The sequence below is a fragment of the Sinocyclocheilus grahami genome, unplaced genomic scaffold (assembly GCF_001515645.1).
Source record: "Sinocyclocheilus grahami isolate Dianchi unplaced genomic scaffold, SAMN03320097.WGS_v1.1 scaffold24.1, whole genome shotgun sequence".
Classification (NCBI taxonomy): Eukaryota; Metazoa; Chordata; class Actinopteri; order Cypriniformes; family Cyprinidae; genus Sinocyclocheilus; species Sinocyclocheilus grahami.
This window is the reverse complement of record NW_015505203.1, coordinates 805,300-828,641: the sequence shown is the minus strand read 5'-3', so window position 1 is coordinate 828,641 and position 23,342 is coordinate 805,300. Positions and strand designations below refer to the sequence as shown.

The 23,342-nt window shown below is 36.6% G+C and overlaps 1 protein-coding gene across 1 annotated transcript in view; it reads right to left on the bottom strand.

Moving 5' to 3' along the window:
* The window catches only part of dysf (dysferlin, limb girdle muscular dystrophy 2B (autosomal recessive)), a 53,707-nt gene that overhangs the window by 24,227 nt on the left and 6,138 nt on the right, over positions 1 to 23,342 (bottom strand). Inside the window, exons 10-31 of the mRNA XM_016247832.1 lie at positions 22,979 to 23,011; positions 22,575 to 22,690; positions 21,761 to 21,874; positions 21,474 to 21,651; positions 20,411 to 20,535; positions 20,195 to 20,301; positions 19,914 to 20,109; positions 18,341 to 18,487; positions 18,106 to 18,237; positions 17,520 to 17,686; positions 17,309 to 17,423; positions 16,308 to 16,413; positions 16,056 to 16,198; positions 12,815 to 12,902; positions 12,639 to 12,716; positions 7,291 to 7,472; positions 5,623 to 5,763; positions 5,145 to 5,174; positions 4,665 to 4,700; positions 4,502 to 4,543; positions 1,686 to 1,787; positions 1,348 to 1,509 (exon numbers count right to left, since the gene is read on the bottom strand). Of these exons, the coding sequence (XP_016103318.1) occupies positions 1,348 to 1,509; positions 1,686 to 1,787; positions 4,502 to 4,543; positions 4,665 to 4,700; positions 5,145 to 5,174; positions 5,623 to 5,763; positions 7,291 to 7,472; positions 12,639 to 12,716; positions 12,815 to 12,902; positions 16,056 to 16,198; positions 16,308 to 16,413; positions 17,309 to 17,423; positions 17,520 to 17,686; positions 18,106 to 18,237; positions 18,341 to 18,487; positions 19,914 to 20,109; positions 20,195 to 20,301; positions 20,411 to 20,535; positions 21,474 to 21,651; positions 21,761 to 21,874; positions 22,575 to 22,690; positions 22,979 to 23,011 (2,540 nt within the window). The remainder of the gene's footprint in view (positions 1 to 1,347; positions 1,510 to 1,685; positions 1,788 to 4,501; positions 4,544 to 4,664; positions 4,701 to 5,144; positions 5,175 to 5,622; positions 5,764 to 7,290; positions 7,473 to 12,638; positions 12,717 to 12,814; positions 12,903 to 16,055; positions 16,199 to 16,307; positions 16,414 to 17,308; positions 17,424 to 17,519; positions 17,687 to 18,105; positions 18,238 to 18,340; positions 18,488 to 19,913; positions 20,110 to 20,194; positions 20,302 to 20,410; positions 20,536 to 21,473; positions 21,652 to 21,760; positions 21,875 to 22,574; positions 22,691 to 22,978; positions 23,012 to 23,342) is intronic.

Here is a 23,342-nt window from a genome sequence, read left to right as displayed (position 1 = left end):
AACAATTTATTCACCATCAAGTCATCCAAGATGTAGATGAATGTTTCTTCATCAGAACAGATTTGGATAAATCTGGTATTGTGTCACTTTCTCGCCAATGGATCCTCTACAGTGAATGGGTGCCGTCAGAATAAGAGTCCAAACAGCTGATAAAAACATCACAATAACCTACAAGTAATGTAAGTTATCCACAGGCTGCATGTTTATAATAAACAAACCCATCATTAAGATGTTTTTAACTTCAAACATTGTTTCCAGCTAAAGGTCATCTAGCCAACCTCTGATCAGAATATTGTTTTCTACAATGAAAAAGTAATCTCTTCTGAATCAGGAGAGAAATATGAAAAGACCAAGTACTCTTTACAAGCAAAAACAGTTCTAGACAAACATGTCGGTGGATATTGATATGAGGGGACAACAGGAAATTAAATTTTTTTTCACTAAAGAAAGCATTAATATGGATTAAATTAACTGCCATTTTGTCCAGAAGTGATGATTTAAAGTTAAAACACCTAAATGATGGAGTTGTTTTTCACAATCTTGCAGCCTTTCACTTCACAAGACATGAATTGCCGGACTGGAGTCTTGTGCATTACTTGTGGATTATTGTGATACTTTTATCAGCTGTTTGGACTCTCATTCTGACGGCATCCATTCACTGCAGAGGATCTACTGATGAGCAAGTGATGTAATGCTAAATTAAAACAAAAAAACTCATCTACATTCTTGGATGGTCTGAGGGTGAGTAAATGTTCATCAAATTTTCATTTTTGGGTGAACTATTCCTTTAAATCTTACATAATTGTATCTAATCTTACCCTACTTGACCTAATTTTGAACAAAATTATGTACATAAAAACAAACAAAACAAGATCCAGAGCTTACGACATCAATGAACAGGGTGTTGACTTCAAAGTTGGGGTTCTTCTTAGTATTTCGAATGACGCATGACTGAACCACACTTCCTCCACATTCCACCTGAAGACTGGGAGATGTCACACTTTGCAGCCTTTCACTTCACAAGACATGAATTGCCGGACTGGAGTCTTGTGCATTACTTGTGGATTATTGTGATACTTTTATCAGCTGTTTGGACTCTCATTCTGACGGCATCCATTCACTGCAGAGGATCCACTGATGAGCAAGTGATGTAATGCTAAATTAAAACAAAAAAACTCATCTACATTCTTGGATGGTCTGAGGGTGAGTAAATGTTCATCAAATTTTCATTTTTGGGTGAACTATTCCTTTAAATCTTACATAATTGTATCTAATCTTACCCTACTTGACCTAATTTTGAACAAAATTATGTACATAAAAACAAACAAAACAAGATCCAGAGCTTACGACATCAATGAACAGGGTGTTGACTTCAAAGTTGGGGTTCTTCTTAGTATTTCGAATGACGCATGACTGAACCACACTTCCTCCACATTCCACCTGAAGACTGGGAGATGTCACACTGGCCAGCTGGAAACTCTTCAGGTTACGCAAACCCCACGCCAGTATCTAAGAGTTAAAAGGTTAAGTCGCATGTCCTAAAGTAATCATGAATGGTAAAACAGCCATGTAAAATGAATGGTAAAAAAGCGATGTCAGTGCTTTTCGTAAGGTTCAAGTAGTCTATACTGCACTAGAAGCTTTAAACTATAAATGGATAACCCGAGGAAAGGTTTTGGGCCCACCTCAATAGCTGTGCGTTGTAGGACAGGTTTTATCCCCTGCGGCACCATGTAGACATTAGGTTCCCTTTGTGGAGGTGGATATGGCAAATCAGAGTCCTCTGGCTAAGAATGAAGAGCAAAGCATAATATGAGTAAATATAACTTAATAAGGATCAGGCTCATTATTGTTAAATACAACTAAAGCTATAAAAAATAATTTTGTTAATTTTAGAAAAAGCTGAAAGAAAAGAAAATATAAATATTAGATAAAAACTTTGAAATGTTGCCTTGACATGTGAAATAGGCCAACTGAAACAAGTGCAAGTAAAACACTAAAATTGCTGGAAATAAACAAAAATTTATTCAACCGGAAGCAAATAAAAACTAAAAATGAAATAAAAATAAATTCATATTCATTATAACAACAACGAAAGCACATCAAATTATAAAAAAGTAAACTAAAACTAAAATGAAAACTGAAAATACAAAAATAAAAGCGAATTCAAATATTATTAAAAAGTATAAAAGTACGTAAAATAACATTGATATGGATATTCTCCATTTAACTATATACAATAAGCAAGCAAAGATGGCTGAAAATGCATTCACAGTTTCAAAAACCATACAAAATGCTATCTTCACAAAATTGAAGGAGACATGTAGTGCGTTTAGAGGACTCAGCTTCACAAGCACTATGTTTCCATTCTTCTCTATAAGTACATTTGCATGACGCACCCAAATTCGAAAATGGGTGTGAAAACAAACAAGGAATTGGTTACTAATAGCAGCTACAAAAAGTCAAACATCATGACTTCACATGCCAATCAAAGTTAGCAATCAAGCCGCAACACACACACACACACACACACACACATAAGGATTAGCCAGGACGGTGTTGTGCCAGTGCAATTGTTTGATGAATGGTACTACTGTTGAATACAATGGTGCTCTGTGCAAAGGGACCTTCGGAGATACGCTTCAGTCATGGAGAATTAGACTATGTAATGACTAACTTCATTAAGTTAAGGCAAGGATTTGAAAGAACGTCATTAAAACAGACACACCTTCAAGGAAGCATGGCTAATCTACTTGATAAATGAGAACATTTCCCGACAATTATACAAACTCAGTACTCAACATGCTCAAGTCTTCAGATACAAACAAATCATTTTGGAAAGGCCACTGTATTCAAAGGTCAAAGAGAATTAATCAGATCATATATATATATATTGCATTTACATTTACATACTGTATATGCATTTGGCAAATACTTTTATCCAAAGCTACTTACTGTACATTGCATTCAAGCTATATAATTAATCAGTTTATGTATTCCCTAGGAATCAAACCTATATGACCCTGGTGCTGCTAGCACTAGTCTCTATTTTGGGAATTTAAAAAAATATATAATAATAATATTGACAAATTGGTACCACATTTCTCCTATTTTCCCACTGTAACAATTATATGACCAATAAGTAATGGGAACATATGTTTTTCCAATCTTTTAACTCAAATCAAATTAATTCAAACAATTTTAACTTTATTTTTTAAGTTATATATTATTCAACTAAATTTTTTGAGTCAGTTGAATGTAATTTCAATTGAACTTACTTGTTTTTTTAGATTACATGTGCTGTCATCTAACACTCACTTAAGGTTAATTTCTAATAATTTAATAACACTGTTCATTGTAAAATTGTATATTTACAGTGAATATTCTTTTTTCATAATGTACATTATAATGCTTTGATGCCTAAAATCACTTGTAGCATTTAAATTGATTTTATTTTTTAGAGTTTGGCTTTTAATTTTAGTCAAGTCAAGTCAAGTCACCTTTATTTAAATAACACTTTATACAATACATATGTATACATTTACAGTTAATGCCAGTTCATTGTTGATTCAGTTGAGTTTAATAACTGTGTAAAGTTTATCAATTAGGGAATAAGTTCAAATGGTTTATAAAGGAACTCTAGAGTAAAAAGTGATGTCATCATCCAGCCCACTTCAGTTCTCATCCAATAGTGTCTGTGCATTTAAGTCCATAATATTGCCAAATATTCTGTTTTATTATTTTAAAATACTATACACAGTAATATTATTGTATTATTGGTCATTTAATATCAGTGCATCCCTAGATCTTAATGATATCATGCTGCTATTTCCAGCAAAACAAAGACAGTAATGTGGAATACAGAGGAAAAAGGAAAGTGCAAGACGATGAACCATGCATTGCCAATGTTTCCCTTTACTATTGGCGACTTGCAAATGTTTACGTCCCTAGTGTGTTTGTATCTAATGAAGAGCAGCTATTATGCAGTCGAATAGCAGCATGTTAGTTCCACCATTAGTCTATCACTGTGTCTTTTTGAAACGCCACTGCAGAACAATACAAATCTTTGTGCAGATGAAGCGGAATCCAGTAGATAGGAAAGCTGGGAATACAGCCGGATCAGAAAGGCCTCTTAATTTCCAAGCCGTCTCCCACAAGATCTTGTCCTTGGCAGGCCTCATAAAAACCAAGGAGGTGCGTAGAAGTACACAGAGTTCTGGAGGAATCTACCCACCAGCGATAAAACAAACGTCTAGATCTCAACACTCCATACCCACGGCCTAATGAAAACCAGTGGGAATGACATGTTGGAGCTTTAACTATACTGGTTCCAGCTCAGTATCTTTCACATTATAGGCCGCTATAAATGTCTGAATGACTTAATCATTAGCTCTGGTTTAACATGGTGGAACCACATGTCCTGTGTTTTTTTTTTCATTGTGTTTAATCAACTAAATACAGTGAAATGTGTTTGTGTATGTGCATGCATGCTGAATTGTACCCATTGCTGTTGATTGTCAGAGAGGAACCCTGGAAGCACAAGCTTGAAGATGCCCAAAATAAACAGAGAGGGAAAAATGAACGAGAGAACAGGAAAGAGATGCTCTGGAACAACAGCAAATAAGATCCATTGTCTATTCACAGAATCCTCCAGCAGCACTTACCTCATCCATGATATGTGAGGGTGGAATAATATCACCCTGCAGAAAAAAAAAAGATTTTTAAAATCAAATAAATAAAGTGTTACAGTGCGGGCATTTGTTTGAGTGTGCGTGGGTGGGTGGTTTGACTGTTCTCTAAGGGTTCACTTTAATTCAATTTCCCTGTGATTATCCCACTCTAACTGATGCCAGCTGGACAGGTCTGGACTGGGTGGGGCCTCTGGCACTTTTAAACTCCACTGGCATCTCCAATCAGTCTCCTGGCTGTCTGCATTGCCCAGACAGGGCTAGTGAAACTGGTTCAGATACAGTGATGTTTATGTCATTTACAGCAGCTCTATCCAATTACTCAGTCGTGCTTGACTGAGAGAACAGGGAGTGACGATGACTTGGAGGACAGGAAGTGTGTGTCTGTGCATTTTTTAAAGAAAGCAAAGGAAAAAAGGGAAAAAAAGATGGGCAACTTAAAGACATATGACTAACCTCTTGACCGGGGATGTGATGAACTGCAGGCTGTGAAGAAAGAATGAAGAGCAACGACTAAATTATTTCGTACTGTAAAAACTGAGAGCAGTTTTGCATTTTAAATCATATGTTGTCAGGCGCTATGCATACAAATACAACTGAGTGGGTGAAGGAGCCACTAAACTTCCTCTGCGGTGCTGGAGAAGCTGTGATATGTGCCATGTAAACACTTGTGGGTTAAACTCATAACAAAAGCATTTCTTTCAACAGAGATGCTGCACACAACAGCTGGGCTAGATGTGACTAAAAGACGCAAAGAATCCTACAGAATCATCACTGAGGTGATCTTAATTACTTTCATAGCCTTAATTATGGCATGTGTCATTCACATGGAGACTGAAAATTGGAAAATTAATTAAGGCCACAGATGCCAGTTACAATATCACAAGTGATATAATGTCTATGAGGATGATAATTCATATACAGTAACTCTTACTTTATCTCTGCGGATCAGTTCGAAAGCAGCAAGCAGTTGTCCAGCAGGTTTCCCAGCTTTCTGGATGGGATACCAGGCAAGGCGAGGGGAAGACACCATTGATGGTTGGCAAACACAGCGGCCCATAAACTCATCAGCGCCCTGCAGGGGTCAAATAACTTATCAGGCATTTTCTGTTTCACAGATATGAAACGAAACCTATCTGACATCAGCCCAAGCTTCAGACAGCATGTCATTCAGAGTTTTGAGACATTTAGTAGCATGCAAACTTGATATTTATAATTGTCTTAGCTTTCTGTCTGTAAATAATCATTTATCACTGTCACTACTACTTTACTTGACTTTATTTCTCTTCTTTTTTTAAATTAAGGTTTCCCATATTAGTCTACTACTGTGGCGCCAGGAATTTTAAAATTAACCTGTACTTAAATGGCACATACAAACCAAAATAAGTAGTCATAATGCCTAATATATTGTTTGTAGCCTTGCCTATACATAAAACATGTGTTTAATTAATGCAAAAAGCAAGATAGCTGGACCAGCCTTTTTTTCAGTGATTTTATTTTAAGACAGGATTATTTTAGTAGTATTTACAATTTTATTTATATATTTATTTATTTATTTATAAGTTTTTAGTTTTCATTTTAGTTTATGTTTTAGTAATTTGTTCTACGGTTTTGTTTTTGTTTTTAATATTAATATTTAGCATTATTTTTTAAATCAGTTCTAGTTTCCGTAATGTTAGTACTTTAGTTCTGGCAGGACCACTATCGTCAAAGATGACTGACAATTAGCATACAGTTTGGATTGGCAGTATGGTTCTGTTCTGGGCAAGAACTCCCTGCGCATCCATGCAGCCTAGCAGGGTAAACAGAACAAAACCAACATAAATGTATTGCAGATATCATAAAAGTTCAATAATTTCATGTAACATTTTAGAAATTAGTCTGATTCAAAGGAGAATCAGAAGGCCGAATCCCGACTGTCGAGAGGTGGAGTTGGGGATGGAGAAGGGTAATTAGCTATTGAGCAACGCGAAAGCTGGTGATAATACTGAAGGATCTTAAATATGGGTGTTGTGATAGGTGTCTCATTCCTATTGGTAGATGTGGATCAGCTAGTCAGCTGATGCAAGCTTGACTAACGTGACCTGCCAGAACTAATACTACGCTTGATTTTAAACATTTTATTTCAGTTTGTTGCCAAGGCGACATTTCTCCTTTCTAAGTTATGTTTTTCAAGTTTTCTATATTTTATTTTATTTTATTTTTTGCCTTATTTCAATTAATGAAAATTAATAATTAATCATTTTAGTTAACAATAACAACACTGGTTTAAGAAGTGCAATATATAATACCACCATTGTCTGACTTTAATCGTTTAATTTTAAATAAGTTACTTAAACATAATTTTGTCAAACAATTACACAGACTTCAGTCTTTCCTCATTCAAATAGATATGAACTGTACTTGCATGGTGTTATGAATAAGACTGAGCGAACGGACTTTGATATTGGTAAGATAATTCTGCCTGACAAAATTAGTGGTTCTTGACCTGATCAAACTGTAAATTGGACAAGACTTCATTTCGCTGGTCGAAAGTCTAATTAATCTGACAATAAACACACCCATTTATAAAATACCACATACCAACACAATGAAAACTCACATAGGTGTCCTGATCGTATAGTTCCACCACAATGTGCGGAGGGTTCCTCTCAGTCACAAGATGGTCTCCAAATATTTCAACTTCATAAAAGATGAGAGTCTGGTCCCAGGTGGGATTGAGCGTGTTCCGAACAGTCACCGTCTTCTGGCTCTGATGCAGGAAGGACACGATGGCATAGGGATCTAATCAAAGAGTCAAAGATCAATGAACTGCATCACATTTTCACGTCAGAATAAGTGATGAAGTATGGCAAGAGTTGCAAGTACACATCAAGGGGAATAGCATGTGTAATGTGCATTTGTATACTGTCAAAAACGTGATCTAAACTGTCAACTGAAACGAGAAAGGCTTCGTCAGGTCAAATGGAGGTTATTGCCACATAGATGGATAAATGAAATGGAAAGAACTGCATCAGGAGTTAGGAAAGATGTGCAGCCATCAACTCATTGAAGTCTGTTTGCCATCAAGATTGAGGCAGGGATTTGGTACATTCTCCTCAGAACAAGACTTTCAATGCATCAGTAAACACAATAAACACAAGCATTTCTGTTTTTATTTGGTTCTGTAATGAGGGTGAATTTGCCAAGAATATAACATCAATAATGGAAGTGAAAAGAAACAGAGATACCCTGAGTTATGGCGTAGGGAGGGTGAGAGCAATTTTTTTTACTTTAGTAGGTCTATGTAATGTCTGAAAGATGATGTGTGGTTGTGAGACAGAGAAATGGGGGAAAAGATGAGTGAGTTAGCCAATGCATGTGCATGTGTGAGTGTTTATGTATTTAAGTGAGGGTTTTAAAGAGATAGTTCACCCAAAAATGAAAATTCTGTCATTGCCATTCCAAATCTGGACGTAATAAAATATAAAAAAATATAAAGAATGTGCGTGCTTCTCTTCTATAAAATTATAAAAGTTGATTTAAGCTGATGCCATTTAACACCATTTAACCATCATAAAATTTGTCCATGTGCTGCATTCCAAGTCATACACCACAACTGTGTGAAGTATAGACTGAAATTTAAGATGTTATTGTAGCTCTTAAATTAAACTTTTTCGTGACTATCTAAAGAAGCCAAATTTGAATGCAAGCACAAACTCACATTCAAAACGTGAATTTGAACAAAAGTTTTAATATGACTTCAGAACACTAGGAACAAGTCATTCAGATTATGTTTTTGTCCTTTTTAGACATATGAACTGTCACTGAAAATTGGAATGTGTACATTCTTCCAAATCTCTCTGCAAGTAATAACAGCATATGAGATTTTAAGAGTAAATAATGGCAGACTTTTTATTTTTGATAAACTATTCCTTTAAAAGACACAACATCCAAACATTTAAATAAACATGCACTTAAGGTGCTGAAAAATAAGTGACATCAACTACTTAGGAATGCCAGAAATTGGAGCGACAGTCAAAGTTTATTATTTCAGTCGACATAAAGCAGCCTCAGAGGGATAGTTTCACTTGGGAGGGAGAAACAGACACTTTTCCCAGCTCTTATTAAACTAGCTTACTTACACACACACACACAACTTCCTACTTCCCACAAACACAGTGGCTCAAATAAACAAAGGGATAAACAAGCTATGGGGAGCGTGCACTGTTACCCAGGAGCCAATGGGAAATAAACACAGGCAGTGTCTAATCTGGCTGCTTACAGTGAACAGTAAATAAACTGTCTTCCCCAAGGGCATTGTGGGACTGGACATGTCGACGGCTGCCCACGTGTGCGACTCAAACATGATGCATGACCCTCGGGAACAATGACATGCTCAAAGTAAACAAGGAAAGGCAACCAAGAAATTTGGCTATGGATCATTTCCCATATATCAATACTATAAAGGGTTTAACTGTTCAAAAATCATATTCAAATGCGCATATTCGAAATGTCCAGTGAATGACAGAAAGACAGAGAGATGATAGACTGAGTGACTGACTGACTGACTGACTGACTGACGATAGATAGATAGATAGATAGATAGATAGATAGATAGATAGATAGATCTGACTTTAGCACAGAGGGGCCTACAGCCATGTAGCATCTGGCTCAAACTTCTGACTTCCTCTAATCCCCCTCCAGTAGCCAAAGCACTGATGCAGCTCTACATTTTTCCCTCCTTTATAAATATTGCGGTCCATCGATCATTTCCCTTTACCAAACTCCGTCTCAAGCGCACCAAGGACAAGTGATTTCTGCCTCCAGCTTGATTTATTCATTTTCCTGGGAGCTCAGAACCCTGTAAAAGATATAGATAGATAGATAGATAGATAGATCTGACTTTAGCACAGAGGGGCCTACAGCCATGTAGCATCTGGCTCAAACTTCTGACTTCCTCTAATCCCCCTCCAGTAGCCAAAGCACTGATGCAGCTCTACATTTTTCCCTCCTTTATAAATATTGCGGTCCATCGATCATTTCCCTTTACCAAACTCCGTCTCAAGCGCACCAAGGACAAGTGATTTCTGCCTCCAGCTTGATTTATTCATTTTCCTGGGAGCTCAGAACCCTGTAAAAGATCTAGGCTGGGTTTTGTGCATCAGGAGACCGACCCAAAACTATTTGTAGATTTGTAATCAGAGCGCCAGACTGGCCTGATTTATACCAGGCCTGTATTTTTAAAAGGATCCTCAATGTTTTCTCATCTGTGCTTGCGGGTTCAGAATGAACCTTAAACGCATAGGGTAGCTACATTTCCAAGATTTTGCAAAAAACAAAAAAACAATATACTTCAGATCTTTCTCCACCTTAATGTCCTTTTTTTCTTAGTTTTCATCCTTGTCTGCTTTGTTTCCATTTTTAGACTATGGTTTTTCCATTCATAGGAGATTTATACCAGACATTTCTAATGGGTGATAACCAGCGGGCTTATTTTGCCTGCATTTTAATGATGTGGAGCACTCTGGGTTAAAAAAAAATTTCACTACCACAACTTAGAGCTTTAGACCATGGCAACAGACTCGCTATGGTTTAAAGGGGGTGAAATACTGCTCCAGCGTTGCCAAGAAAGCTCTTTTATATTTGACTTTTTAAGTGACTGTTTTTTTTTGCCAACATCAATAATCAGTGTCACATTTTGAATGAAAACTCACTTCATGTTTATTAATAGGTAATATAAGGTAATAACAAGGCCCACACGGAATCTGCACATTTATGAGGGGAATTCTGTGGAATGGATTTAAATATGGTAAAAATGGCTTAAACAGAGCCGAGAGCACTGAAATCCATTTATGAATAACTCTTTCAAATTATAATTCTAAAAAGAAAAAAACAATAAACACACAAATGGCAAGGTGGTGTAAAACTTTGGAAATTACAAATTTTGTGGATCTGCGAAGCTTTCTGTAGAATTCTGTGGGCCCAGATTCCATTTGGGGCAACAATTCCACAATATTCATTACACAACTATACAATAAAACATTATCCGTCTTTCTTTCTTTCTTTTCCCATATATCATTACTATGTTAAAATTCATTGTTAAAATATAATTTGCATATGTAAAAAATTGTATTGGAATTTTTGTGTCAATGTAGAAAACCTAATAAAGAGAATGTTTAAAAAAACATTATCTGGACACAGTGGGTGGGGGTTTTGTCTTAAAGAGTTAGAGTAAGCATTTTTTTTTTACTTTTATAGCCAATAAACAGAAATAACACATGATTATGAAGAATACAGAAGAACTTTTGCTACTAGCGACAACTGTAAAACCAGAGGTTTCACCTGATGTGTGTGTTTAGACAGTTTACATCAGCATCTTCTGCTCTAACATCAATCCCACAGTTAAATACCATCCTTTGACCCGACAAATGTCACATGTGCATCTACAATAAAAAATACACACAGTGCACATGCTTTATGTGCACTTGTTTTGATACTTTCCAAGGACACGAGTCATGGAAGCAAAAAAGGAACTAGTGCCAGTAAATCAAAAAGAAAAATGGCAGAGTACAGCAACAAATTCAGCATATAATGTCTCATTTTGATTAGCCTTTTTCAGTGCTTTTCACTTTTTAAAGTTCAGAAAGTTAGGCAGAGAGAGCAGGGTAATGGGATATGTTGCAAGCTAGATTCAAACTTGCCTCGCCCATGAGTGCACCGGCATCAGAGCTCATGAATTAACCACTAGTCCATGGCTCCGACTTGATTTGTTTTACTCTATGTACCTTCTCTTCTCTATGCAAATGACATTTTTTACATCTTCACTGCCAACATCTTCTCTCATGGACACCATTGTAAATCTACTTCATTTCGTTTCTCTCTGGGCTACACTTGACCCGAACTGCCTCGGGCTAGTCTGTGCCAGGCACAATATTTCACCCCCTCTGACGTAAGCTCAGTTACGGTTCCTCTACCATTATATCTCAAAACCTCACTTTTATGATTTTGTTATTTATAAAATGCTCCCATTATTCTAGGCAATACTGACCATTTTTTTAGAGATAAATTCGTAAAATCGTAATTCTGTCGTGTACGCTATCGCTCTCAATATGCTTCACATTAGGACTATCCATTGACCTCAATTTGTGTCACCACATGACCTGGAAATATGTAACTTATTGTATGGCAAAATAAGAGCACACTTCATGCCATGTGGTATCATAGTAAATGTCTTAAAAAGCTGATTTTGCCGATGCCTGCTGTGTGTCTGAATGTGTGCTAGTACTGTGTTCAAAAGGGTATGTTACTCAGATCCCATGCAAATAACCACAAGATCAAGACATGTAGATTCTGGCTAAATAAATGCAGCTGCTTTACAAAATAAATGACTGGTGCATATATTTCTTGGTACTATGCATAGCTTTGATCAGATTTTAAGCAACAAAACTGAGTAGCCTACACTGCTTTTGTTTATTGTTTAGGTTTTGACCTTGGAAAACCTGTTTTACAACTGGGTTGGTCATAATTCAGAATTGAAAAAATGGCTTCAGTTTCATTTCTTAATATCGCCTTTTGTATTTAATTTTTTAGCAAAAAGCTGAAATATACACTACCCTTTAACAGTTTGAGGTTGTTATAATTACATTTAAAAATATATTAAAATACAAAACATCTGAACATTAAAAGTTAACAATATTACTGTTTTTAAATGTATTTCTTATACAAATAAATGCAGCTTTGGTGAGCATTTCAAAAGGATAAAAAATCGGACAGATCCCTAACGTTTAATCGGTGTATTCATGTATATAAAATAATAGTAACAATAAAATAACATTTAAAAATGTAAAATATATTTCATTGGATTGCATTAAAAAAAAAGAATTCTTCATTCAATTTTGAACTATACACAACCCTTCAAATATCTGTAATAATTAAGTTTGGCTCACAGTGAAGGTGGTATATGCTCACCTGAGAAACTGTCCTTATCCATTGCCAGCAGGTCTCTGGCCTGATACAAATAACATCGCAAATGATACAGGGTCCCATCTAAAGAATCAAGAGGATGAACATCAGTGTAGTTTCAGCCATCATTTAAATCTGTCATTATTTTAAATGAAGTGAGAAAACTGTCATGTTTGACTCACTATCGAAGAAGCAGGAGATTGTCGGGCGGTTGACACCAAAGGTTGTTGTAACTGACTTATCGTCATTCTTTTCATCAGTAACACTGCTCTGTTGACAAAAAAGGAAAAACACTGTGAGACACATTATGCTCCTTCAACCTAAACAGTAGATTCACACATTTGGAGATGGGAAAAGATGGGGCATTCATGTTGGATCAGATATCACAATATTCCGACCAAAAGGATAAACGGAGTATGTGCTAATGATGACTCTGCTGTCAGTTGTGGAAAGGGCAACTGTATATGCACCACAAACCACTGGCATGAAGTGATTACATGTCACCGCCCCAAGACACTCGAATATCATTTTGACACATACAAAATTCTGACCTTCTCTGAATAAAATGCCTGATTATGTCTCTTAACCAGAGTGAAACTGCTATGTCATTTGTGGCTCACTTTATTTACATAACCCAATACCCTTGTACTGTATGGTTTTGAAGAAAAAAAGAATAGAAAAACACCCTCCAAAGTGCCCTCTGAAACAAGAACAGAATTTGAAATGTAATTCCAATGAGTAGCTGTGTAGTGCTACCAAACGCTGAATCGCTATATTAAATGTCACATTATTTGCGCACGCAGCTTATAGCACCAAGCAAACTGAGGTATAATAAAGTCAGCTTTTTGATCTCTCCTATGTAGCAGTGAAAAGGCTGACTTATTTTGGTGAATTGGTTCGCTCTCTATCTCATATGTAGCAGTGGAAATTCTGATTCATTCTGAATCAGTTTGTCTTAACGCTCTATCTCATATCTAGCAGTGGAAATCTAATTCATTCTAGTGAATCGACTAATCCTAAATGCTCTCTCTCATAGGTAGAGGTGGAAAGTAAGATTTTTTCTATTGAATCGGGTTGTCTTAAACTGCTCACTATCTCATATGTAGCAGTGAAAAGTCTGATTCATTCTAGTGAATCAATTCATTCTAAATGGCTCTCCCTCCTATGTAGATTTGCCAAATCTGATTCATTTTAGTGAATAATTTGTCTTAAACTGCACTATCGCTCACATGTAGCATTGGAAAGTCTGATTCATTTTAATGAAACAATTCATGCTAAAGAGTTCTCTCTTGTATTAAGCAGTGTAAAGTCTGAAAAGTCTTTCTATTGAATAGTTTCATCTTAAACTGCTCATATATAGCTGTGAAAAGTCTGATTCATTCTAATGAATCAATTCATTATAAATGGCCCTCCTTCATATGTAGATTTGCAGATTCATTTTAGTGAATCATTTGTCCTTAACTGCACTCTATCTCTCAGGTGTAGCATTGGAAAGTCTGATTCATTCTAGTGAATCAATTCATTATAAATGTCCCTCCTTCATATGTAGATTTGCTGATTCATTTTAGTGAATCATTTGTCTTAAACTGCACTCTATCTCTCATGTGTAGCATTGGAAAAGTCTGATTCATTTTAGCTAAACAATTCAAGCTAAACAGCTCTCTCTTATATTAAGCAGTGAAAAGTCTGATTCATTCAAGTGAATTGGTTGGTCCTAAACAACTCTCTCATGTGCAACATTGAAAGGTCTGATTCATTCTAGTCCGATTCTGATTCAATCAGTTTGTCCCAAACTACTCTCTCTCGCTCTCTCGCTCTCTCGCTCTCATACAGTAGCTGAGTAGAAAGACGGGAGGTGACTAGACAAATGTTTTTAAATCTGTGCTTGAAGAGTGCCACCATGAGGACAACTGATTTAACTCACAGTGACCCTAAAAAATATACAGGCACTTAAAAATATACCGTATGATACTGCATTAATCAAATATCTAAGTTGTATAATTATTGCTATTATATATTTTTTTAAACTACTCTTTTCAAGCAAAACATTCTACAAAAAAAGTTATTAAATTATAAAATGATAGATTGATAGATGCTTGAAATTAGGACAAAACTGCCTAAAATTAGGATAAAGACCCAGTGTTAATGTGAACACGAGTCAAAATTGCAGCATTCTGGGAAAATGTCTAGCATCCTTGTCATTTGGTTTAATAATAATTTCACTGCATAAACAATGTTCACTACTGTTTAAAAATGTAGGGTCAGTACTTTTTTCTGTTAAGCAAGGGTACATTATATATTGATTAAAATTGATAGTAAAGATATTTACAATCTCAACAAGAGATATTTCTTGAGCAACAGATATTGGAATGATTTCTGAAGGATCATGTGACCTTTGCCATTACAGGAATACATTTTTTAATATATTTTTAAAAGAATACAGTTATTTTAAATTGTAATAATATTTCACAACATTACTGTTTTATTAAAAAGATTTAAAAATCTTACTGACGCCACACTTTGAATAGTAGTGTATTAATATATTTTTATCCATTATTTGGTTGCTCAAATACTTCATTTTTAATAAGTAAATAATGTAATCTAAACCACCTTTTGTACCCAAACCACTCTCTCACACATTTTTTCCTTAGTTCTTTACTCACTTTTAGTAGTCCTACTTGTTTCTTGCACAGAACCGAATATAAACACACTGAGCCTCATTCATGCAACAAATTGGTGTGTAAATCATTCGTAAACCCATTCTTATGTAAACTTTCTCATTGAATTGAAAGTGACATTTCATGTAAGAATGGATTTACGAATGGTTTAACACAACATTTCTTCCGCCCGTGTTTCATGAATGAGGCCCAGTGCCATTCTCTCTGACTCCAGAAAGCTAATATGTTAATGTTCTTCAGTCTAACAAGTGATCTCAAAAATTGATTTTTAGATGTTTATTAACAAAGTGTTTTTTTGCTTATTGGATAAAGACTTTCACAGAATGAAACAAAAACTCTTTATCTCTCTTTCTCTCTCTCTCTCTCTCTCTCTCTCTGTTACACACCCTCACACAGATGATGAACATTAGGCATATTTGCGGCAGGACTTTATAGTTGGACCCAGGTTTTCCTGCCAAGTGGATTAGAGGTGTGGGATTGAGTTCAGATTATTCTCAGATGGCATGATTAATTAGGTGTCCTCTCAAGCTCCATCTGCCTCTCACCAGATGCGTTCAGGGACGGGGAAGACCTCCTGAGACTACACAGAGCTCTTTATGTCACGCCACCCTGAGCTTTACCAGAATCCCCCACCATTCAAAGAGAAAACGAAGCCAAGATTCTTCTTTTGTTTATCGCTCTCAATCTGAAACTTTGTTATTTCTCTGACTGAAAACAAACACTTGGCTAATGACTGATGATGTACTTTTCTGAGTGCCTCCATTTTCTGCATATCTCTACGCCGAAGTCGGATCCAACGTCTCCGGCGGTTGGTGTGGTACATCTTCTCGGATGGAACCCAGGACTTTGGCCGGCGGTCTGGGGGGAGGGTTATTCCATATTCCCACCCTACAGGTAGAAAAGGATTTATTGTAAAGGCACAATATATTCAAAATAACGAAGCTCATAAGTCAGTGGCGCATGTGTGTGCAGGAAAGACTTCTCAAGGTTTCCATACCTTGATCATCCACTGCACGCTTCAGGTCCTCGCTCCACTCAATATCCTCCCACACCCAGCCGGGGGGACACTCAATCTCATCTTTAGGCACGGCTTTTTCTCCATTCTGCCCCCCAGTGGACACATAAAGAACAAAAAGGTCAGTTCCTGCCAACTGATTTTAATGTAGAACATATTAGTCCACTTTTTAAAGTATTTTTGAAATACCCTTTGACTTAAAGGGATAGTTCACCCAAAAAGGAAAATTAGATTTTTATCTGCTTACCCCCAGGGCAAGATGTAGGTGACTTTGTTTCTTCAGTAGAACACAAATAAAGATTTTTAACTCAAACCGTTGCAGTCTGTCAGTCTTATAATGGAAGTGAATGGGAATCACGGCTTTGAGAGTCAAAAAAAACATACACAAACAAAACCAAATTAAACCCTGCGGCTCGTGATGATACATTGATGTGTAAAGACACGAAACGATCGGTCTGTGCAAGAAGCTGAACAGTATTTATATAATTTTTTACCTCTGATGCACTGCAATGTCTGAACTGTCCTGAGCGCGTTCTCGACAGCCGGCGCGTGACGCGTCTTCTTCTTCTTGCTTTACGGCGGATCGCATACTTATAAGCGCATTACCGCCACCTATCTCTCAAATGGACCATTAACACTCTATCTGCAATCTCAATTAGGAGTGTCAATGGTCCATTTGAGAGATAGGTGGCGGTAATGCACTTATAAGTCTGCAATGCCGTGATTCCCATTCACTTCCATTATAAGACTGACAGACTGCAATGGTTTGAGTTAAAAATCTTTGTTTGTGTTCTACTGAAGAACCTGTAGTAGAACTACTGAAGTTCTACAAAGTCACCTACATCTTGGATGCCCTAGGGGTAAGCAGATAAACATCAAATTTTCATTTTTGGGTCAACTATCCCTTTAATACTCCTCTGCGGCTCATGAATAACACTATGAACTAAAGGTACAGTTTTGTTATGATACAACCACACACTGACCACATCTGTGAACCCCTCTGGCATGCCAATCCACTGTCCTCCTGGCAAACGCATCTGATTTTCAAACACCTCTTCCAAAAAGCTTATATGACCAGCATCAGTGTCATACAGCAATCTGGCCATCATGGGCATAAATACAAATCCATGTTATGCAGATTCAAAGGGTGTTTAATGATGCTGATATCACAGATAATGATAAGATGGTACTCACGTTTTCTCTGGGCTGACGTACCAGTCTCCCGCCCAGCTCCATCCTGGAGTGGGTTTGAAGCTCTCCTTTGGGAGTTTGATTCTGCCAGTCACGTCACTGAACTTGGGGTATGTCAAACCCGTCGTACCCCAGTTCCCCACCAGAGCCAATTTAGTCTGGTTTTCATACTGTAGATCAAAATAAAATCCCAGTAGGAATTTGAAAAAAGTATATCTCACCAAGGCTGCATTGATTTGAAAATACAGTGAAATAGTAATATTATTACAATTTAAAATACTTGTTTTCTGTTTTTCTGTTTTAAAATGTAATTTAGAAGGCATCATCAATGTCACATGATCCTTGGGAAATTATTCTAATATGCTGATTTGTTGCTTAAAAAACATTTCTTACTATTATCAATGTTGTAAATAGTTCTGCTGCTTAATATTTTTGTGGAAACTGTGATATTATGATTGTGTGAAATTTACTTTTAAGAGATATTATTTAGCAAAGGTCCACAGGGCAAAAGTGCCCATAGGTGAAGAAAAAAAAAATTATAATATTTAATTAATTTGTTAAAGTTGCATGTGGGTAGCTGCTCACTCACCGTTTCTGCAAACACAGAGAGTTTGCCCTCGGCAAACTGGTTAAAGGATTTGACATCAGCAGTCAGTCCGAACCACACCTTGACCCTGAGCTGAGCTGGGATCTTACTATATCCCCCGTCTTCTTGAGGATACTGAGCACAAATTACACACAGAGATAGAGAGATTTATCAGCGCCCCTATGTTTCCATTCATCATTTGTACTGTAGCATTAGTATGTGCTTTGCCTGTGTTTACCTTCATGAAAACCGTCTGAAGTTGACCACAGTGCTTTCCACAGTAACCGTGGGAAAAGAGAATTTGATGGGCAGGGATTCTGTGGTAGGCCACTCGTCTGTCTCCCTGAAGCATCCAGATTATTATATCTGGCAGACTGTTCTGGGGCTGAAAGAAAGAAAAAAAACCGTTTTTTTTTTATTTATGGAGTTACTATTTGAACCAGGAGTAAGTAGCACTTAATAATTTATAGGCCCTCTTTACACCTGGTATAAAAATACTGTTTTGCCAATCCAATCACAAGTGAACAACACTAAATACAATTGTAAATGGGATCTAAAATGTTTTGATCATTATTGACCACCAGAAGCAGGCAAAAGATGCTCATAGATGCTCATTAGATGCTCATGTGGTCGAATGTGTTCAACAGCCACAAAAGACCGCTGCCTATTGACCTAACAGTAACCACAACTTGGAGTTGTGATTGATGATAAGCTGAATTTCTCAGACCACACTGCTAAAACTGCCCGGTCCTGCAGATTTGCTTTATACAATATTAGGAAGATCAGGCCCTTTCTTTCAGAACATGCAACACAACTCCTTGTTCAAGCTCTTGTTCTGTCCAGGCTGGACTATTGCAATGCTCTCTTGGCAGGTCTTCCAGCCACTTTTATCAAACCTCTACAATTAATCCAAAATGCTGCTGCAAGATTAATCTTTAATGAGCCGAAAAGAACACACGTCACACCTCTGTTCATCAATTTGCACTGACTACCAGTAGCTGCTCGCATTAAATTCAAGGCATTAATGTTTGCCAACAAAACCAGCACCCATTTACCTAAATTCATTACTTCAGAGTTATGTGCCCTCTAGAAGCATGCATTCTGCAAGTGAACGGCGTATTATTGTGCCATCTAAAAGAGGCACAAAATCACTTTCACAGACTTTTTCATTAACTGTTCCCTCCTGGTGGAATGACCTGCCCAACTCAATCCGAGTCCTTAGCCATCTTCAAGAAACGACTAAAACACATCTGTTCCACCTTTATTTGACCCTCTAACTCTAGCACTTTATATTATATTTTAATTCTACTTCATCTATATTTATCTTTTTTTATTTTTTATTCTTTGTTTTAAAAAAACAACAAAAAACAAACACTAGCTTTCTATTTTTTCTATTCTATCTACTTGTTTTTCTTTGTTTGTGTGTGTGTGTGTGTATGTGTGCATAATATATATATATATATATATATATATATATATATATATATACCTTGCTACGTGTACAGACTAAATGTAAATGTAACCAAACAGTTGATGATAGCCATAGTATGAACAAAAAACTATGGAGGTCAAAGGTTACCGTCAGCTGTTTGTTTACATTCTTCAAAATATCTTGTTCTGTGTTCAACAGAAGAAATAAAAAAAAACTTGAAAGTGAGCAAATGACAGAATTTTCTTTTTTTGGTGAACTATCCCTTTAAACACCAGGTGTAAATCAATCTTGGCTGACCACTTGTGATTTGATCAATGAAAACGCATCTCTATACCAGGTGGAAACAGCACTTCAGATATTAAGGCCACATCTCTTTCACCTCCTCAGACAGGTGGCGTAGTCTCTGGGTCCAGTCCTCCGCCTGCTCCAGCACTGCATTCAGCTCGGTCTCTGGTCCGTGTTTGAGCGCCAGTGCCGTCTGCACTATCTGCTGCATGTTAATCTTACGCAGATTCCTCAGGGCTTTATCCAGCGCAGTCACACAGGGCCATTTATCCAACTCGGGGAGCTCCTCACTACAGCACATACACACACAAGAGTGCTTTAGTTTTTTATGGTGAATGCGATACAACTTCACAAAACACTAGAGCACATCTGCACCTGCAGTCGGCAATGACATCATCAAGCAGCTGGATGACCTTCTGCTCCACTTCCTGCTCGTCACTGCTTGCTTTGAGCGTCAGCTGTACCTGCTCCAGGTTTGATTCCTATTATGAACAGTGAAAACCAATATTTGTTTACAGTTATGACTGATTGTGCTTTGATATATTTTGATGTGTTGATTGGAGCCGTATCTTAGATGTTTCTGTTTCTCACCAATCGGTCGACTATGCTGAGCAGCATGTTTAGGGCCTCTATGCGAGGGCCGACATCCTCCCACTCTGAAGACAAGACCACCACAGGTTCCACATTTCCCCATGGCAGGTAATAGTAATGGCAGCCTAAATAATAGTAAAATATAAAACATATAAAACAGTGGAAGTCACGTCAGATGCTTGAGTGAATGTGACTCATTGGCTTACAGGTGTTGAGATCCAAATAACAATCTAAAATTAAAAATTATTGGGCATTTTGTGTAATATAAAGCTTCAATCTTACTATTTATTTTATTTTTTAATACCTAAAACTCTTTTTTCACAAAATCACATAGGGCTCTGCATTTTTCCATTTACTTGTATAGATATGCAATACCATTCAATGGTCCGCTCTGATATTTTATTAAATATACAGTAAAAACAGTAAATATAATTACAATTTAAAATAAACGTGTTCTATTTGTAATTTCTTCCTATAATTGTAACCCTGTCTTACTCCAGACTTCAGGGTCACATGATCCTTCATAAATCATTCTAATATATTGATTTGGTTCATTATTATCAATGTTGAAACTAGATTTGCTGCTCAATATTTTTGTAGTAACGGTGATACAAGTTTCATGATTCATGATACTTTAATGAATAGAAATCTCTAAAGAACTGCATTTATTTGAAATACAAATCCTGTGTAACATTACACCAGTTTTGAACATTATAAAATTTAATGCATTTTAGGTGGATAAGCTGTTTCCTAAAATTTCTTAAAAAAAACAAAAAAACTTACTGACTCTAAACCTTTGAAAAGCAGTATATATTTACCCATCAAAAGTGCAAAGTTAATAAGATAATATTTATGGATTCAAATTTATCTTAAAGAATATTTAGTAAAACAATAAATTTTTACTGATAACACTTGTTTCTGTTAAAAGAAGAATAAGTGCCACAAAAATCCACTTCAAAGTGAAATCAAAGTTTAGATGTTTTATGTGGCATTCAAAAATGCATGTAAAATATTAACCAAAATCTGAACATATTCAGGTATAAATCATTATGTGGTTTCTCACCATCAAACACGGCCCTGCTGAACTGAGTGGTGGAGGCCAAAGGCAGACAGGTGTTGTCAAACTTGTTGCCATAGTTGCCAATACTGACTTCAAACTGAACTGCATCATCCACATCCTGAAGAAGAGTGGCTGAGTAGAATGCAGCAAACAGGGAGAACTTCCTCTTCCGCATGAATTTCTGTATGACACAATAAAACAGAGGCCCTTCACTTCTATTGAATGATCCATCCTGTGTCACATAATCCCATGTCTGGTGCCAAACCCAGCAAGAGTAACTGTGATCTCACCTCTACCACCAGCAGGTCATCAGGGTGTATGTCCTCAGTCTTTTGCTCCACCTGATCAGACAACTTTGTAATGACCTCCAGCAGCAAACGTCCACGATAGGCCACACCCTCTCCCTACATCAAAAAAAAAAATCAAACACATAGCAACTTCATTTCTAAAATTGTTCAAAATATTAAGCATCGTTAAGGCAATAATCAAACGTAATTTTAATAATATGTTTAAATGTTTATATGTTAAATATGTTTATATGTTATATGTAATAAGTTTGTAGTCAGTCATCATATGAAGGAGCATGGGGTATGCTATGCCACTTTCCAAGTTATTCCAAGTTAGATTTGAGGAATTACATATTCCAGACATAATTTCAAATTAAATATGAATATTAATTATATATAAATAAACATACATAATACAAAGGTTTAATATTAAAAAAAAGTAATCTAGTGAAACCATTTTGATATTTAGAATCATAAAAATATCAGTAAAAATGATTTGATTATCCAAAAACATACACACACACACACACACACACACACACACACACACATACATACATACATGTATATATAGAGAAAGAAAATCTCACCTTTCCAAAGTTTAGTACCTCATGTGGGTCTGAGAAGGCCGTGAATTCTCGGGGGCTCCCATACATGTTGACGTAGCAGGGGCCAAATGTCGGAAGAAAGCCTATATTGTCGTCCACTAATTGACATAAAATGGAGAACAGCAAGAATTAGACACACAGTGGTCACCTCCACCTTTAGGAGCAGTAAAATGTATGCACATTTAAATGTATGACCATATAAATCTCACCTTTCCAAAGTTTAGTACCTCATGTGGGTCTGAGAAGGCCGTGAATTCTCGGGGGCTCCCATACATGTTGACGTAGCAGGGGCCAAATGTCGGAAGAAAGCCTATATTGTCGTCCACTAATTGACATAAAATGGAGAACAGCAAGAATTAGACACACAGTGGTCACCTCCACCTTTAGGAGCAGTAAAATGTATGCACATTTAAATGTATGACCATATTGCTTCTTGAGATAAATTCAGTGGCAAATATATTTCCATTTAGTCATAGAAGACAACTCCTCTAAAGGCCAGCCGAATAAAAGGATAGACAGCAAGTACTACAGCCCAACATAAGGCTAAACCTGACATAGGTGTGATCTACAGGAAGGATAGCACACAGATTTGAGATCAGAGAGACACACATACTGGTGACGTGGAAGGTCCTGGGAGGAAACTCATCTGAGTGCATAGAGAAATACAAATGTTGAGACACAATAAGAATAGGATAAGTGAAAAATAGCTGATGCTATAGAACCTGTTACCTGACTCATGCATTAATCACGTCTGCACCAGGCATAGAGTTAGATTTGCACACCAAACTCAAACTCACTCACAAAAGATGGTGAAGCCAACAACCAACTGCTAACTTACTGAAACCAATGCAATGCAACACTACAATTCTGTCAACCAAGCCACATAAAAAACCTGAACTGTCATGCCTTTTGCTAAAGTAAAAAAAAAAAAAAAGAAGTACTTTGTCATCCTTGCCTCTAATTCAGATTAGGACACA